This window comes from Myiozetetes cayanensis, unplaced genomic scaffold (genome assembly GCF_022539395.1).
Source record: "Myiozetetes cayanensis isolate MyiCay16 unplaced genomic scaffold, myiCay2020 scf7, whole genome shotgun sequence".
NCBI lineage: Eukaryota > Metazoa > Chordata > Aves > Passeriformes > Tyrannidae > Myiozetetes > Myiozetetes cayanensis.
The window spans coordinates 46740835-46759199 of record NW_026087964.1 but is presented as its reverse complement, the minus strand read 5'-3'; the positions used below and the strand labels follow the sequence as shown (position 1 = coordinate 46759199).

At 40.1% G+C, this 18365-nt stretch overlaps 1 protein-coding gene across 1 annotated transcript; it reads left to right on the top strand.

Annotated features, from left to right (window-relative positions):
- The first annotated feature begins 9530 nt into the window (after nucleotides 1-9530).
- On the top strand, nucleotides 9531-17011 carry CISD2 (CDGSH iron sulfur domain 2). Its single transcript, XM_050338073.1, has 3 exons — nucleotides 9531-9674; nucleotides 15680-15891; nucleotides 16658-17011. The coding sequence occupies exons 1-3, from the start codon at nucleotides 9572-9574 to the stop codon at nucleotides 16745-16747; spliced, it is 405 nt and encodes a 134-aa protein (XP_050194030.1). The 5' UTR covers nucleotides 9531-9571; the 3' UTR covers nucleotides 16748-17011.
- The last annotated feature ends 1354 nt before the right edge of the window (nucleotides 17012-18365 follow it).

The window sequence follows — 18365 nt, the reverse complement described above, 5'->3', positions numbered from 1 at the left end:
AAGTTGGAGTGCTTTGTTGAATAATGATATGCTTAGGTTTCATGGACTGCACAAGGTCATATGGGATTCACAAGAGTATGGAACACTTCAGTAATTTATACTAAGATAAACAGACCAAAGCCCCCAACAAAATTTTCCTGTCTTCAGGATTTTGTTTAGCGTTTCATTGTTTAGCACCTTTTTAGCTTCATAGTGACAATATAGTTTTCTTTCAGTTAAAGAAGATTTTTCTTTTCTCTTGAAATCCTTGTAGAAAGAGCTATTTTACAAGAATAAACTTATGACAACATAAAATTCATTATGATATTTTCACACATGTAAGTGACAAAATCTTTAAAAATTGCTACAGGTTATTTATTAGTATTCGTACAAAGTATTTGGATTTTTCTCAGAAAAACTGCCATTTGATCTAGATGAAAAATATATCCCTGTCAAGTCATCAGCAGTTTTTGTCAACGAGAACATTTATTTTCTGTGCTAATTCAGCTCTATGGATATTGAAGCATGAAAGTCAGATGAGCATGTGCATGGTGTAATTACAACGCCAAATTTGAAAATTGAAAAGTTTTGTTGTCATGCAGTTACTACCTACCTCTTTTTTCTTCTTTTGTATGAATTCTTTACATGCCTGAATAAACATAGATAGTATAAACATACATGGCAAAATAGCTTAAAACATGGCTTTGAAGGGCTGAGCAATTAGTCACAGTTGCTAAAATAACGTAAGACACGCTGAATTCAGCAGGCAAAACCCCTCTCTGGAGCGACTCAGAGTTTTATCAATTTCAGGAGGCCAGGGTACGTCAGTTGGAGACCTTGTCAAAAAGGTGTTTAATGGTGACCTACTTTAGCCCATTGCTTTGGAGGTGGTTGTTCTTCCTTGTTATACCTGCTTTCTGTCCCCTCAGGCTGCTTCAGACTGCATGCTAAGTCTGTAGGAGTTCCAGTGTTACTGAAGATGACCAAGCTCTTACAGCAGTTTTCAGCAGTACCTAATTTGGCCTATTGTGTTCACTAAAGGAGACATCAAAGGACTCTCTGGAGCGCTTTCAAGATATGTCTATTTTTATTACTTTGATGTAATTGATTGCTAGTCAGATTTGGACCGTCCTAATACGGTTGCTTCTCCAATGCTTGTTCCAGGATGCAAACCACAACCTTTGAGGAGTGTTTTTGTTTAGCAAATGATTTGACCAGTGTACTGTATACCCTATAAAAAAGTCACTAGTTCAGATAAAATGTTAAGGCTTAAAGGTAGTTATTCAGACAGGCCAGTTAACCCTTTTCACAGGCTCCCTAGCCAGGGGCAAGGCTGATCAGACTTTACAATGTGCTGTAATCATTGATTTGAAGTGCAGGCTTCCATTCACCTGCTTTGCTTCATGCAAAGTACAATTTTCATTGTTTGACCACAGTTACAGGGAATTAGCCTGAGCTAATCAGGACACTGATGGTGTACTTCATACACTGAAGTACAAACTGCCTTTTACCTCAGTAGATTTCCCTACAGAGATCAGCCAGTGTTTCCAGAAGACCTGGGACAGGGATACTCATGGAGTTAGGAGCCATAGTAGCATTGATGTCACAAATGGCCTGCAGCAAACTACCTTTCCTGACCATTCCTCCTTCTTCTGAGGCACTCTGGATGGTAAAAATGTTCACATATTTGTAGCTAAATAAACATTACACTTCAGCAGAGGTAGCAGGTTGACTTTCTGTCACTCTTCATTAGAGGCATTTTTTTTCCTTCTTGAATTGTGTTTTATACAAAATAATGCTATGTTTCCTTGGGGAAATTAGTACAGTCTTGTAGATTGCAGTGTTGTAATTGTTTGATGCTGTATTGACCTAATTTAAAATAATGATTTAAGAAAATAAGAAAGCCCACAGAAATACTTCAGGAGTTTTTGTTTATCTGTTCTCTTTGTCTTTGAACTGTCAGGAGTACATGCTGTTTATTTAGACAATGGATTTAACTAGCCAACTATTATGCGGTACTAGGAGACTTTTCACTTTTCTTTCTAGCCTTTCCAGCAACCTCATCTTTAAAGATTTGGCCAGTCTTTTTAGTTTTTGGTATGTCCCAGTTAACCAAGAGGTGTCCAAGAGCTTGCTTATACCTCATACATCCAGGTAATTACAGCCAAATATATCTCTTAGAAGGAAAGAATATTATTCTTGTTTGCAGTCATATTGTAACTTGGGAAATATTGTTGATGACTCTAAGTCAGCGATACTGAAATTAGCCAGTTATTTCATCATTATGGTTAGGGGGATGGATCAGGGCAGTATTTCAGAGACAGTGGGTTGTGACACACACAGTAGACATGAAACATGGTCAGGTGTTGGCAAGTTGTTGACAGGTTTGCAAATTATAAAGCAAAGGCAACCTGACTTATGTACTCTTGGTGATTTTTATTCTTCAAGGTCAAGCAATGCTTTTCGGTCTTCCAAGAAATATTACTCAGATCTGTCACTTTTACAAGCAACAGATATTTGGGTTTTTTTATAAAGACAATGAGAAGGGTTTGTTTTTTTTTTTAGTGAAAAATACTCACTTAAGGAGTTGGTAGTGGGATCCAAAATACTAATTTTGTCAGTCATAATGATTTAAATTCAAGATAAGAGCAAAAAAGATAACTTCTTAGTCCTTCCTGACTATTTGGTGGCTTATGTAGAATGATTTTATGATCTCCATTTAGCCCCCATATTGGAAAAACACTGCTGCAAACAGAGATGGAGGACTCAGGTACTTGGAGACTAAATGATACACTTACCCATACATCATTCAGGATATTTGACAGCATGAAATCATATTGGATGGGCAACTTGAGGGACTATGTGCAGCATCTCCTTCTACTGTACTTGTTTTCTGAATAATGATAACATTTCTGTCCCTGAAACTGTCAAAATAACTTGCATAAAAGGGTATTAAAAAACCTGAACAAAAATAATTTAATTCCTCTTGGGGATGTAGTTTTAAAATGTTATCAAGTGTCTTAATAAATTAACTACAGACACGATAACAAGATGAAGTTTCAATAAAAGACATCCTGCTTTAAAAAAAGAGGCACTGGGATCTTTTCCTAGTTTCCAAAAGCACTTTCCTAGCATGTTGTTCAAGATAAATGCCTCTTAATTATCATATACCTTTCACAGTCACTAAGCTTGCATTTCTTGTAAAGTAAGTTTCATAAACTTTGAGGTGATATGTTTATATTCTACTCTTTGTTTTAGTTACTCTTCTCCCCTTTGAATCAGCAGAAAAGGCAACTTTGAAAAAAAATTTAGTTACAGACCTTACAGCTCCATGCACTGGGGTAGAGCACAGAATTGATATAAACTTTTGGAAATATCTTGGAAAGAAAGTGAGGAAGTAAATTACAAATCTAGGGAATAGCCAGCTACACAGATCTAGAAGTGCCCTGTGCTTTATCTGACTTACCATCCAGAGGATGGGGAGTATTTGGAAAAAATACAGAAAAGGAAAAGCATTACTAAGATGGGCATAAATGAGGCTATATTAATCTTATTTAGCGACTGTAGTAACTATTCCATGTCATTGCCTTGGAACCAAGATAGCCACTTTTTTCTTGCTTTCATCTCCATGTGTTGGACATATTCTCGTCTGAAATTGAAGAGACACACTGTTTGGGGTTTGGGTTTTTTCAGCTCCTTCTTGTGAGATGACAGAGAATAAGTATGGCTTACTGTCACTGCCAAAGCTGGCTAACCTTGGAAAGGGGAACCAGGCTCAGAAACCTCCTCAGTGCTGCTGTTGCACAGCAGCCTAAGGAATGACAAATTGCTGTTTTACTGCAGTGTCAGTGGGCATCATGACACAGGAAGAACTTAAGAGCAGAGTGCAGTCCTACAGCAGAGACCATGTGCTCTGTCCTCAGCAGGGGAAGCTGGTAGTTTCTCTGTGCTGTAATTAGCCACTGCCAATGAACGCACATTGCGTCACAGGAATTAGTCTTGTGGCATTCTCACCTCTGCCTTCCAAAATGAAGGAAATATCTTTCAATGACAGGGAGTAAAGTATTAAGGGAATACATACACTTTTAGCTACCTGGTCAAGGACATACAGTTCTCACTGATCAATGCAGTTTAAAAAGGAATGGTGAGTGGTCTGCTGCTGATAATATACTGACACATATATAGCTTCTTTTCCCCAGAATTCCCATCATGAGAGCAGCTTGTAGTGTTTTGATAGTGGGTTTACTTCACATCTGTTCATTTAGCAGCGTGTACTTCCTAGATTATGTCAGCTTTGTCCTCAGTAGGTCCTCTAGTGAAGGGGAGGATGTATCTGTTTTCCATCACTGCGGCTTCCTCCCAGGGGACAATCTGGGGATTTTGAAGTCTGGTTTATTGCAACAAACCAGGCAGAACCTGCCACAAATCAATAACATATCTGGTCTCTTATGAGCATATTAATGAATCCTAAGGATACTTGTTCTGATTTGAGTAAAACTTTGAAATAGCAACTCCCTGGAAGCCAATAAAGTTCCAAATCTATGCAAGTCTGTATGCGACCAGCAGTCAGATTGGTCTGGATTCTCATGAGCAGTATACAGCAGATCAGCTACCTAACGTGGATGGAAAAACTGAGTGATTCATGTAATGGGTCAAAATTTAAACCTTATCTCGATATTATATTTACTGTGTACTTTCTTGTGCATCATTAGGGTTACTTGACTGATGTTGCTTGCGATACTTTCATGTCATACAACTTGTTGCTTTCTGTGCTTTAAATAAATGCAAGTTCAACTTTGCATAACCTAGTGGATATTCCTAGTTTCATCTTGTGCTATTTCTGTAACTCTTACAGTAGCTGTAGAAACCACTGCTGTGGACCAATGCTAACCACTGCATAAAAAGACAGCTCCAGCTTGGAAAAATCCGTACAATGTGTAGAAAGTAAGTGAACATTAGCCGGGGATCTCTGGAAAGTTAGCACTCAATATACCTATTCTTTCTTGAGTTGGGGTTTTCTTCAACTTTGTTTTATACCCAACTCATGGGTAACATTTCCCACTCCCCAGCAGTAGCAGTCAGAAAAAGGAACTAAAATGTTAAACCTGTGGCTGAGAGATCAAAGCATGGCATTTTTCTTGAATAAATAAAACCAGAATCTACTGCTCTGTTGTCTCATTTCTTTTCAGAAACTAATTCTCTACAACCTGCAATAATAAATGCTGTTCTAAGTCTCAGGGAATTTAAAAATTCAACAATAACATTCTGTTAGTAGGACACTGCAGTTACTTAGGCAATCACGATAGCATCTGTTTTCAAAATATAATTGTTACATGGTAAAATTCTTGGACATTAGTTAGATTAGAAAGTAATGCCATGCTCATTTAGGAGTAATTTTATAATACGAACATTATGCTATCACAAAATTACCCCATTGATTCTGTTATAAATGCGATTTGTTTCCTTAATGTATTTTTCTCTGGAACGCTTTGCCAACCATAAACAAGTACCTATTTTCAATAAACACCAGCAGAAGCCTCTTAAGGTGCCAGGTCTCAGAGCCAAGTGAAAGCATGTCAATCTCAGCTTTCTTCTGTAGGCATCTAAGCCTCTGGATGTAAAAAATACAAAGTGAAAACCTAACCTGCAGGCAATGCAATTGCAACTTGCTTGCAATGTTCTTAAGCATAAAAAAGAGGAAAGTAACTGTATATAAATACATGGTCTTATGTCCAATTTTAAGCCAGTGTCCTCCATTTTTGAGATTCAATTATTTAATAGTTGGGTGTTGACAGTGCTGCATAACTAGCTGACAGAGACAGTGCATGAAATGAATCGCAGTTCCTACAGCTCTTCTGGGGTGAAAAGATTTTGTTTGCTTTTGAGGAAGTGGAGAAGAGAGATCCTTGCAGACAGCAGGAACAGCAGCTAATCGTACCCCACTGTGAAATGATTCAAATACAAAGGGGGAGATCTGCCTTCCTCCTAGGTGGAGGCTTGTGTTTGCTGATCACAGGAGCCAGCACTGTGGTGGAAGGATAGTTTTTAGCTAACAAAAGTACTTTTGCCTGCTGCAGATATTATTCCAGGTGCTCAGTTTGGAAAATGGCAATACCAATTCCAAGAAAATGGTTTTAACAACACAAGATATCCTGTTGATAGAAAATCTCATTATCATGAAAGAGTGTTGAGCAAATTACTGTACTATTTAGGCTTGTTTTACAGATGGAAGAATTGTGTGTCTGCTGCCTCAGAACCTTTCATCTTTTATCCTTACTGACGTGCGCTTGGTAAAATAAAAGAAATTTATATAATTTACAAATGTTCTTTTCCTTTGCAAATCTTAGTGTTCTAGACAGACCAGTAAGTATCATCTCATTTTACAGCAGAATTAAAGGCAGAGGGAAATTAAGCAATTTTTGAAGGGTAGCAAAAGGAGGAACACAGCCAGATTTTCTTCAATTATGTTCGTCTGTTGGACCACGAGCTTGAGGATGCTGAAGGATAACATTAACTCTTATCTCTACTGTGTGCTGGACCAGTGCAGCAGCTATGTTGTAGTGGCAAGAATAAATGATGCACCACGAACTTTTCTACCATTTGTTATCAAAGCACGCACAGTAGTAAGTTAATTGGGCTTCTTCTCATCTGGGCTATGTTTTGGGAATACCAAATGTCAAAGACCTAAGCTAGCCCTAACTATGCAGCTCTCTTCGTGTAAGCTCCATTTTACCTGTAATGTTCTTGCTAGATAAAAAATCCCGGTGATAGAGGACACTTAGTGCTGAAATCAGTATGGGTGACCTAGGTTCTGTTCAAGTAACTATAACTGTCTCTTTTTGCTGTTATTTTTATTACTGCAACTCCTGTATATCCTCCCAATACAAGAATTTCAGTGGCCAAATTTAGCGTGAAACACATAAGCAGTGGCAATCTCTAATTTTTAACAGTTCACAAACAGAAGCTAAATATGCAAGAATGAATTGTTGCATGTTACTGTCCACCCAAAAAGCTAGAAAATTTTCCAGATACCAAACAGTACTGGTATTTGAGTTGAAAAGCATGCTGATAAAATCCTGAAGTAGCAATCTGCCTCTGGAATAAGAATGTCTACATAGGGTGTTAAACATGTAACAGAAGGAAGATATCACACCTACCTAATAAACCTCCTGATGTTGACTGATCTTAACTTCTGACCCCATAATATGGTCCCTGAAGATGGACTACTGTGTAAAACCCTGCTCTTTCTCCTGCAGGACTGAGCAAGCCTGGAGCTTACATTTTCCACCTTAAACCAAACAGGAAGTCTGCAGCCAAATTGCAGGGTGAACGTGCATCTCCTGAGCTCCAGTTCAAACTGGACTTCTAAAGAAGATATTTTGCCTCCCCTTCAGTTAAGAATCTCATTCAGGTTTCATTTTCTTTATAGGTTTCTCATAATCTGTGACTCTCAGACTTTCATATGCCAAACGTGTCCATGACTCACGTCAGCTGATACCTCCATGGACAGACAAGGAGCAGCATGAGCAGTTCCTCTCTGCCACATGTGTGGATTGATTCGCAGTGTGCTGAGTGCAGCACTGATCAAAGGCAGCTCAGTGGGATTCAGGATCCTCAGCTGTGCTCCCAGTGTCACAGCTAGCATCCAGAGAAGGCTGGAAGAGCAGAAGAAAGGGGTGAGGAGGAGGGAAGAACAGAGGCTCTCAACTTCAGTGTGAAGTTGTTTGATTCAGAACTAGAGGATTTACCTTATGTATCTTCAGCTTTATGTATTCTTTCCCCAGAAAGTCTCACAAACAAGGTTACATCACAACATCTGATGTGTAATTTTTACAGGAATAACCAAATGTTTTACTCCTTCATTACCTTGTCTATCAGCAGGCATTTGCCTAAACAAGAAGGAATCATCTTAGGACAGCAGACATATTCATTACATGGATAAATCTAGGTGAGCTTGGGAACTGAGATACTGTGAGATCACAGGAATATTCCCACTAGCAAAAGATGATGATTCATCAGGAAATGCTAATGTAGAGTCACAGGTAGAAAAGTAATGTTCAGGTTAGAAGCACAAATATGTTGGATTTGCTTGTCTTAAACCTAGTTTCCAGTATTTGTTTCTGGTAGGGCTTTTTTTGTTATTGTTGTTTTTGGGGTTTTGCGTGTGTGTGTGTGTGTTTTGTTTGTTTTTTGGTGGATTTTTTGGTGTTGTTTTCTTTGGTTTTTTTTTTCTTTAGTTCTCTATGGTGATTTTAACTTTTGGTTAAGATTGTTTGGAATTGATCATTAAAGCAAGCTGGTGAAAGAGATCTAGCACTAGGTTTGTACATCCTAGTCAACACTAGAGAAACATAACTGCTGAGTAGTTTCAGCTAAAGACAGACCAGTGGGTTCATCTGATTCAAGAAATACCTATAATTACTCTTCCATTGCCTTGTGGAACCCTATTACCCTACCCCAGAACTTCTTGAACACCAATTCTGGGCAAGCAGAAGTACACAGTTGATATGGGCAGATATGGTGTGGTTTTGGTACACTGAGGGAGGAGAGAAATCTGTGCTTCAGTCAGGATCACGTAAGGAAGGAGACAGGTCTTTGAGGGTTGTGCTGCTTCAGCTTTCCTGCTTGTGCTCTGTGCTATTTGCTATTAGCACTTGATAGATTCACTCATGGTGGCAGCAAAGCATCTTGAACCAAATGGTGTTGTCATGACCAAGGGATTAACGCTAGAGCCTCCAGGTCTGGCTGGATCGCCTACATTGACTCAGAATGGCTGCATACTTCACATTATTTCACCTGGCTATATCGGGGGGATTTTCTATGCAAAAAAATGACCAGTCTCCTTGGCATAAAAGTGAAGTGAAATGAAATGAAATGAAATCAAAGGTGGAGAGAGGGCTTGTTCTGTGCAAACTATTGCCAAACACAAGGCAGGTGCGCCTCTGCCTCTAGCATTAAACCTCTCAGTGCTCACGCTGCCCTACCTCACCCGCAAGAACAAAAAATCTTCCAGTCTTTTTACTTCAAGATATTTGAACTGACCTTCAATGCGGAATGCAACCTGAATGCAGCAGGGGTGACGACGGGTAATTAAAATGCAGCCTGTAAAGCATAAGCCACGTATTATTACAGCCATTCTCCCTCTCCCTCTCCCTCTCCTCTCCTTCCTCTCCTCTCCCTCTCCTTCCTTCCTTCCCTCTCCTCTCCTTCCTTCCCTCTCCTTCCTCTCCCTCTCCCTCTCCTCTCCCTCTCCCTCTCCTCTCCCTCTCCCTCCCTTCCCTTCCCTTCCTTCCTTCCCTTCCCTTCCTTCCCTTCCCTTCCTTCCCTTCCTTCCTTCCCTTCCCTTCCTTCCCTTCCTTCCCTTCCCTTCCTTCCCTTCCCTTCCTTCCTTCCCTTCCTTCCCGCGCGCCCCTGGCGGCAGGAGCGCTCCCGCCCCCCCCTCCCACCGCTGGCGACAGCGCCCCCTGGCGGCGCCCGCGCGCGCGCAGAACGGGGCCGGCCGCCCGGGCGCGTGCGCGGCTCCGCCCCCGCCCCCGGGCGCGTGCGCGGCGGGAGCATCCCGTGGCGGCGCGCGGGGACGCACACCCCAGCCATGGTGCTGGAGACCTTGGCCCGCATCGTCAAGGTCCAGCTGCCCGCCTACCTCAAGCGCCTGCCGCTGCCCGAGAGCGTCGGCGGCTTCATCCGCCTCACAGGTGAGCGGGGGCAGAGGGAGCCCCTTCCCGCCCCTCCGGCTCCCGCCCCTCGCGCCGGGGCGTCGCGCGCTGTCTCCGTCACGGAACGGGGAACCCCAAACCCTAAAGTGTCCCAGCGGCGGGAACGACCCGACGGACGGGAGGTCTGGGCGCCCTGGGAGGGAGGCGGGAGCTGTCGGGACAAAGTGCGGCGACGGAGTGAAGTGTTGGCGTTGTGCTTAGAAATTGCTCTCGGTGCCGACGCCGGCGAGCCAGAGGCCGTGAGAGCGTACAGGGAATGGGATTTTAGCTGGAGGCCTGAAACATGGCCTCGTCCTCTGCTTCACAGGCTGAGGGCGGCATTTGTACCGAGTTTAAAAAAATAATAAAAAAAATCTCATTCTGGCAGCCTGCTACATACAAAAAATTAGCTTGGTGTTTTTTTTTTTTTTTTTTCCCCTTTCAGTTTAATATTTCTTCCTAAGTATTTTCCGGGTAAGGGAGTGAAAAATACCAGTTCATTCATCGTAGCGCTGTCACATAGCGAACAAGAAAGAAAACAGAATAGTGGCGAGTTCTCTGGCTGTTCAGTGCTTTCCAGTGCTCTGCAAAGTGTGGCTCCCAGAGCCCAGGGTCGGCTGCGCTAGTACAGGCGGGACCTCAGGCAGTGTCGAGTGACAAGATTAGTTCGGCGATAATAAATAACAGGAATGCTCTCAGCAGAAACTCACCGAGAGTAGAAAAATTCTTCAAAGGGCAGAGTCAGCCTTGTATCTCGCAGCGCTAAGGTGTCCTGTGACCGTAATAGTGATGGAAAATTGTTAAATTTAGAACAGGCACAATTTATTTAAAGCCAGGTTTGAGTACTTTGTTTTCCGTGTTTATGCTGCTTGTAAACTGTAAGTCCCCATAATCTTTCTCAGGACAAGCAAACCTCTTTTGAATGAACAGATCTTCTTTTTCCACAACTACTCTTTCATTTGAAAAAACTGTTAATTATATTTACCAAATAGAGAAATTCAGCTCCTACAAAGTTGGGAGGAAGGGGATAAAATAAGCTACATAACAACGCAGATTCTCCTATTCCTAGCATTTGTCAGTTTCCTACTTAAGTCATTGCCCTTTTAATCACAAGTTGACAAAATTTATTAAGCTTAGTAATACTTTAGTTTCTTATTGCTTCACTTTTCCAAACGTGTATTTCTGTAACAGCATTATTTGTGCAGTCCGTATTTATTCACAATACATAGTAGTAATACAGTTTATTCTGAAAACCTCTGAGAAAACATTCTGAAAACCAGTCAGGACTCGTTTGGTTTTTGTTTGGTTTTTTTCATTGAGTGATCAGTGGGGGAGAACTGTTCTGCTGTCATGTTATTTACCCCATTGACAGATACTTTCTTGAATTTGAAGGGAAAGCAAGAAGCAAACAACTGGTATCCTAAGTGAAGACAAAACATGGGAAATGTCAGTTCAAAAAATATTAAACAGGGGTAAAAGAAGGACCAAGTCAGAAATTGCTTTTGAGAACTGATAGAATTTAATGAGCATACCTGAAAAAATTCTTTGCCTCAGTGATTTTTTTTTGACTGGATTCTAAAACTGGGAAATGAAGGTATAATTAAAAATACATAGCTATAGAAACAACATTTTTACAATTTTTTTTTTTTTAAACGGTAAGCTAGAATAGTGTCTGCTGTCATGCTTATACATCTCCCTCTTAGGGTGGATGTGAATGAAAATGGAAGAAAAAAAAGCAAAACTGTACAAGGCACTTAAAGTAACAGCATAGGGTAAATGCAGTGTGGTGAGACTTTCGAAAAGGAAATCATAGGACATCTCATCCTAGGCACCTAAATTAAAAAAATATCATCTCTTAGTGCTTAAAGGTTATTGAAAGTCATTCAAACATTGTTGCTCATTGAGTCTTGTGCTTACATGCACTCAGAGCTGCTGTCAGTCTTAAGTTTCACGTGAGAAAATGATTGCTTCAGCAAATGCTGCCTCTTCTCTATTGCTGCTGTGGTCATAGTCCGTCCTGCCCTTAAGTCATAAGCCTCTAAGAGCAGGGTTATTTTGCAGTGAATTACCAATAGTGAAAGACTGTTAGACAATAGAGAAGATCAGATTAATGTTCTCTTTTGTGTTTACTACTACAAATTACAGAGTATACTCTTTGGCAAAAGGCACATCAAACATGTCAAGCATTTTTCTTTGTTTCTTTTTGGAAAGTGAGAAATAATATTGATGTAAAAACACTTAAGGTGCATTAGTATCTGTCCTTTGGTGGCATCTCTAGGGACCAGCACTATAAAACACTTGCTAGCATAGACCTTGTTTGCAAAGGCAGGTCACATCCTAGATTTGGAACAGTGCAGTCCTTCGCTTGTTAGCTCTTTTATTGCTTCTATAAGCTTCCATTATCTTCCAGGCAGATGCAACCACAGTTCCTGTAGCACATCAGTTGTTGAAACAACAAACCAAAACTATAAGGAGCACCTTTGTTTTTATGGGATGTGTGTTATAGTGTGCTGATTAAAAATCTTGACACTTATGGTCTGTTGTGACCTTACCAAACCAGAATGAAAAACTGCTTGCTTGAAGAGAAAGACTGTTAACATCTAATGCACAACTCCTGAAGGTAAATGCAATAAAGGAGGAAGGAAAGAATGTTTGACCTTGGGTTTGAAAGTGGATATCTAAGTTATCACACTGCTGCTGTTCAGAGGCCTCTTTCAGTGTTCTGTCATAGCTGCTTTAGCCTTCCCTTCTCAGGTTCAGTGAAATGAACAGTGTTGTCTCATGCCAGCATTGCTTTGCATCTTTGAAGGTGTCATTAAAATGGCGCAGACATTCATCTCAGAAGAGCAAACAACTGAACACAGTTAGCATACATCTGCTTATCAGTTCTAAGGAGAATGTAATTAGTAAGTAATTTGAATTTGCATGAAGAATTTCATCACTTTAGAGGATATACAATCACAGTTCAAATCTTCATTTTGTCTGGTAGCTAATACTTGTTAAAATTTTGGGTTGCAGTTGAGCTGTTACTGTAAGAGGCTGCTTTTGGGTCTGCATAGGATCATTTCCACAGAAATTAGCTGAAAGGTAAACCAGAGTGAAAGGTATCAAAGTAGTAGTTGATGGAAGACAAGCAGGGAACACCTGCTTTGATTTGACTCTTGGTGTCTGACCTGTCCCTTTCAGTTCCCAGTGTATGTGTCTCTTATGTTGTTGGACTTGTTGCTGTTGGACTAAAAATTACAACAGCCTCTCCTTGAAAATGTAACTGTGGCCTATGGTCCGTGGCCCATGGTCCGTGGCCTCAGCTTCTTGGAATTCTCTGGTCTCTGATACTTTCCAGAACTTTTCTTAGGGGTCAGTCTCTGTCTAACACAAGTTAGAAGACTGACCTCTTCGATATACTACTCTTCATTTCTGTCTCCAAAGGCTGCCTCTTCCCATGCAGCAGAACTGATAAAGGATCTCCAGAATTCTTCAGAAAGGTATGAATGGCTTCAAAAACACAGAGCAGCTTACAGTTGTAGGAAAAGACATCACTGCATTAGTTTGGGTGAAGCTTTTCTCTCACTGCTGCCCACCCAGCCCAAAGATCTCTGACTTTTTTTACTTTGTCACAGTATCTTGCATCTCTTGCTCTAGAAGCACGATGATGTGGATTTTTCAGTTTAAACACATGAACTTCTAGTAGTCTTTTGGCAATAACAAGTCACTTTATGATTAGTGTAAACACTGGTGTAATTAGGGGCTTTCCAAAGGCTCCCAGATTAGAAATAAGCAAAGAAATCACTGGCTAGTGGGAACAACTATTTATCAGCAGTTAGCATGGTAAAAATATTAAATAATAACTATTATAAATAATATCCTTGTACTTCCTATTCATGTTTGTTTTTAATTTCCCTTCTCAGAGGTTACAGCTATCATGTTCCTGTTTTCATTTGGATGAACCTAACTAGTTATGAGTCTCCCATGACTACTGTTCTGATTTTGATGTTGTATCAGAGAGTTTCGAACTATTTTGAGATCATAGAATCATTGAAGGTGGAAAAGACCTCTGAGATTGTTGAGTCTGAGATCATTGAGTCCAGCCTTTAACTCAGCACTTCCATGTTCACTGCTAAACCATACCCCCTAAACCAGAGTGCCTTGAGAACATTTTGAGGGATGACAACTCCACCACTTCCCTGAGCAGCCTGTTTCAAAGTCTGACCACACTTTCAGTGAAGAAATTTTTCGTAATATTCAATCTAAACCTCCCCCAGCACAACTTGAGGCCATTTCCACACATCCTGTCACTTGTTACCTGGGAGAAAAGGCCAGATCTTCCACATGGGTACAACCTCTTTTCAGGTAGCTGTAGAGAGTGATAAGGTCACCCCTCAGCCTCATTTTCCCCAGGCTAAACAGCCCTGGCTCCCTTAGATGCTCCTCATCACACCTGTGCTCCACTGCCCTTCTCTGGACTCGCTCCAGCACCTCAATGTTTTTGTTGTAGTGAGGGACCCAAAACTTCAGTGAAGTAATTACTGACAGTTCTTGCAGTGCCTTTAGGATTTTTGCAGCTATGATGGATTTCCAGGTAAATGCACTAAGTGAGGCTGTAATGTCAAAGGCTATAGAAAACACAAAGAACATAAAATTAGTCCCACAAAGTATTTTCATCACATGGTGTACTTCCAGAAAAATCAAATTTTTAAGAAAAATCTACTGTATTCTAATTGGAAAAGTATTAGCATAACTATGTGCTCTATTAGTACAAATAAAATCAAGCTATACACAATAATGTATTTTCTGAGAGCTACAACCCACGTAGCATCCTTAGTCTGCTCTATTGCGTTTTTTCATAATCTTAATTTCAAAAAACAAATTGCAAAACAGAATTTTGCTGTGTTCTGATCCTAAATAATTTAGAAGAGTAACTTGATTGAAGTGTCGTCTTACAAAGTGCTTGTGCAGCTGTTTGTGCTCCAGCTCATTATACTACTTTGTTTTGCCTTTTTAAAGTATTTTTAAAATCTCTTCTCTATGAGTATTTAGAGTTAATATATTCTTCAGAAATTCAAAAAAATGCTATCAACCTTTATTTCACCATGGTATTTAAATGTACACTGGAGTATTGTCACAGCATGTTCTGCTGGAAGAGTGCATCCACCTTCAATATATATATAGATCTTATGCAAAGTATTGATGAATTTCTTAAAAAGTTCAGTAAGTCTTCTCTCACCAGTATACCTAGAAGATTTATAATGATACAGGAAGGCACACAAGCCTGCAGAGGATACTTGTATCTTTTACCTGTACTTAAAAGAGGTTCCTTATTTTGGTAAAAAGTAATTCCTTGCCACTTGAGTTACTGACCTCAGGTCTCTTTCTCTGACCTGTAGAAACTTTTTTGCAGATCCCTGAGCAGAGGTCTGAAAAATAAACTCAAAAAGATTGGGAAAGGTTTTGCTAGTGTTTGCCTAATACTCTGCATAATTTCAACCAAAGGTTTCTAAATAAACTTGGAACAAATAAAATGATAAAAACTTCCAAGAAGAGAAAAACCTGAAATAAGCAAATAAAAATTCAGTTATAAAATGTATTGAATAATTTTTCATGTACCGAGTGTTAAGATACCTGCAATGAGTATACTTACCCCATGTAATCATGCCCAATTTGCTAGCACAAGTGCTGGTTTAATGCAAGTGAGCAGAACACCTGTAATTTTAAGGTTCCCCACTCCAGTAAATCTTGTTTTGGATTTATTCTCTTCCACTGAATCATCTTCTAGAGTCTTAAAATGTAGATGAAATTCTAGGAGTCAGATTTTTACTTTGGGTCTAGTAAACCCCAGGATTTAATCTGTGTTTTCTTTCTTCATAAGATTTACCTATGGAGTCTTGCTTGCCCTCAGAGCTTTGCTGACTGAGCAACTCCATTCCCTACCCTCAGCCTAAGCCATTTTAAAAGCAGCTGACACTGCACCAAACTTAAGTGCCAGTCTAAATCCTACCTGTCTTTAGTTTCAGAATGGCTGCGGTTGTTGCCTTTCCTGGGTGTGCTGGCCTTGCTCGGTTACCTCGCTGTTCGTCCCTTCCTCCCCAAGAAGAAGCAGCAGAAGGATAGCTTGATTAACCTTAAGATCCAGAAGGAAAATCCCAAAGTAGTGAATGAAATAAACATCGAAGATCTGTGCCTCACTAAAGCTTACTGCAGGTGTTGGCGTTCGAAGACGGTAAGACATTGTGCTGCTGTAGGATTGGAGATTGAAATTTGCATGTTTTTATCAGTGCTTCAGTGGTGAATGTTGACCTGTTGTTCATATTAGAAAGAAAGTAAGAGTGGGCCTGTGTTGGTGAGAGGAAGCATATCCCCATCAGGTTCAGAGCAGTCAGATAACTGGTTTGGACAGTCTGTCCCTGAAATCAACCAGATGTTAATGAGCATTTTTCATCTAGCCTCAGTTTGAATTTCCTGATTCAATTTTGAATGTCCTGACTGCACTCTAGTTTTGTCCTCTCTGGACTGAATGCTTTCCTGTTTTAACAGAAAAAATTTGCCCTGAACTGAAGAAACTCACTCAGCTATTTTCACTTTGGACTAATCACTTCAGCCAAGTATTTCAGCTTTTCTTTAAAAAAAGCTGGTTGCAGATGATAAAATCAATTCAGAGCATTTCCACAATAAATTTTAAACCTTTGTAGCTGTGTTGGCTGCTGTGCTTGCTGTTCTTTCATGGAAAAGGGTTCATCCCTAACTTTGTGTCTAAGAACAGCTATTTTAGGACCTCACAAATCTAGTTACCCATTAACAGTGTTTGTTTTCCATAGTATCATGTGTCCTCTGTCTGATGGGAGACAGAGAGTTTGATGTTGAAACAGGACATAGTAGGAGGTACTAGCAACATTATCAAAGTGCTCTTGGTATAGGAAGAAGTATAAAAATCACCTTGCAATTGCTGTACAGAGTTATTCTGATTCCTCATGTCTCTTTTCTTTCAGTTCCCTGTCTGTGATGGCTCCCACAACAAGCACAATGAATTAACAGGAGATAATGTAGGTCCACTAATACTCAAGAAGAAAGAAGTATAGCAGATGTTTAATCCCTTAGATCCTGACGGATAATGTCTTTTTATACCATTGTAGTTGCAAGGGGCAGCATTTTATTATGTGATTGGTATGATTTAGTTTCATGATTGCTGTAGATTTCTTTCTGGAATAAACTACATTTAGACAGTGCTGAATTTGTCACTGTTTTGATACCTTATTCTGAGAAGAATTTTGGCTACTTTGTAAATTACTTATCTCTGTAAATAAATCATTTATTTCAACAATAAATTGACTTTCTACAACTAAGCCTTTTTTGTATGAACATGCAATTATAAAACTGTCACTGTTTCAAGTGACAGAAGTGCACTTTTCTGTTTGATTTTGTTCTGCTGAGAAGCCATGTTGTATTTGGCTTTTCAGCAACAAATTCAAGTGCACTGCAGTGGGGGAGAAAAAAAGATACTAAATTCATCCTTTGTGAATGTATATTCAGGCAGGCAGCATAGCAGTGTTAAGGTATGGCAGCTGAAGGTCTGGCCTGTGCAGTGCCTACGTGGGCAGTCTGTTAGTCTTATGCAAAGTAGCCCAGCTCAGACAAACCTCACCCAGCTGGAGGGTTTCCTGCAGCATCCTAAATGGAGTGCTGCAGTTTCAGACTGTATAAAAACTACTGAGCAGGTCAGCCGCAAACATTACCCCTTTATTTCAGGCCCCTGTGTTGATTGTTCATGAGCTCTTGGGAGGAAACACCAATTTGCTTCGTGCAAGTTCACTTGCACTGTAGTCAATACTTGTTGCAACAGGACCTCTCATGGGATGAATGGGTTAAATGACAGAACCATGGATGCAGAGCTGAGCTGGTACCCATTCAGAATTATAATTTAGGCGAGTCAGGACTTTGCTGTGATGTGGCTTAATTTCAGATGCAGGTAAATAATTGCTACTTACCTAACTGCTAGACTTCCAATTATTCTGAAGTGCTTGATTCTCCCATGAAAGACTGTATCCATCAGTTTAAAAACAAAAATTTGATCCATGCTACAGTTTTAGACAATTGTACTGAGACAGATTTCAGGCATTCCTTAACAGCATTTCATTTGACCCATTGTTAGGCAAGTGGGAAGCCCCAGAGCTGTTGCCAAAGCTGATCACCACAGCGCTGAAACAGAAAGCAAGTCAGAAAGCTGTTCCCACATAAGGGCTCTTGAAACAGCAGCAGAACTAAGGTAGATCATTCCTCCTCTTTTTGTAACCGTTGTAGTTCCAGGTACCAAAACCTCTTGCCTTGCAGCAAAAGCTGGCAGATTAGAATGTGATTATGTGTTCAATGCCTACTTTTACAGAGTGTGTAAGAGAACCATGGTATAACCTCTAATGTATTAATTCTTCATGGTGGTCTTACTTTAACGGATAAGCAAAGCATTAACATAATAGTATATAACATTTAAAATAGATAAAAATGTATAATGTTAAGTGTCTTATAGTCAGTCCTTGCTTAGGGGTGTATGTTAAACACCAAGCCCCAATTCTTGGGTTTGGTGAAGAAGTTACTGTGAAATGCAAAAGCCTGTCTTTTTTTGATTTTTTTTCCCAGGCTCTAAAATCCACAGCCCCTTGTAGCAGGCTGTTATTATATAAAGCCCTGTATGTACTTCCATCC

Coding starts and splice junctions, on each gene's coding strand:
- CISD2 (XM_050338073.1), top strand. CDS start 9,572: ATGGTGCTGGAGACCTTGGCCCGCATCGTCAAGGTCCAGCTGCCCGCC. Junction 9,675..15,679: donor CGGCTTCATCCGCCTCACAG/GTGAGCGGGGGC, acceptor ACCTGTCTTTAG/TTTCAGAATGGCTGCGGTTG. Junction 15,892..16,657: donor GGTGTTGGCGTTCGAAGACG/GTAAGACATTGT, acceptor CTTTTCTTTCAG/TTCCCTGTCTGTGATGGCTC.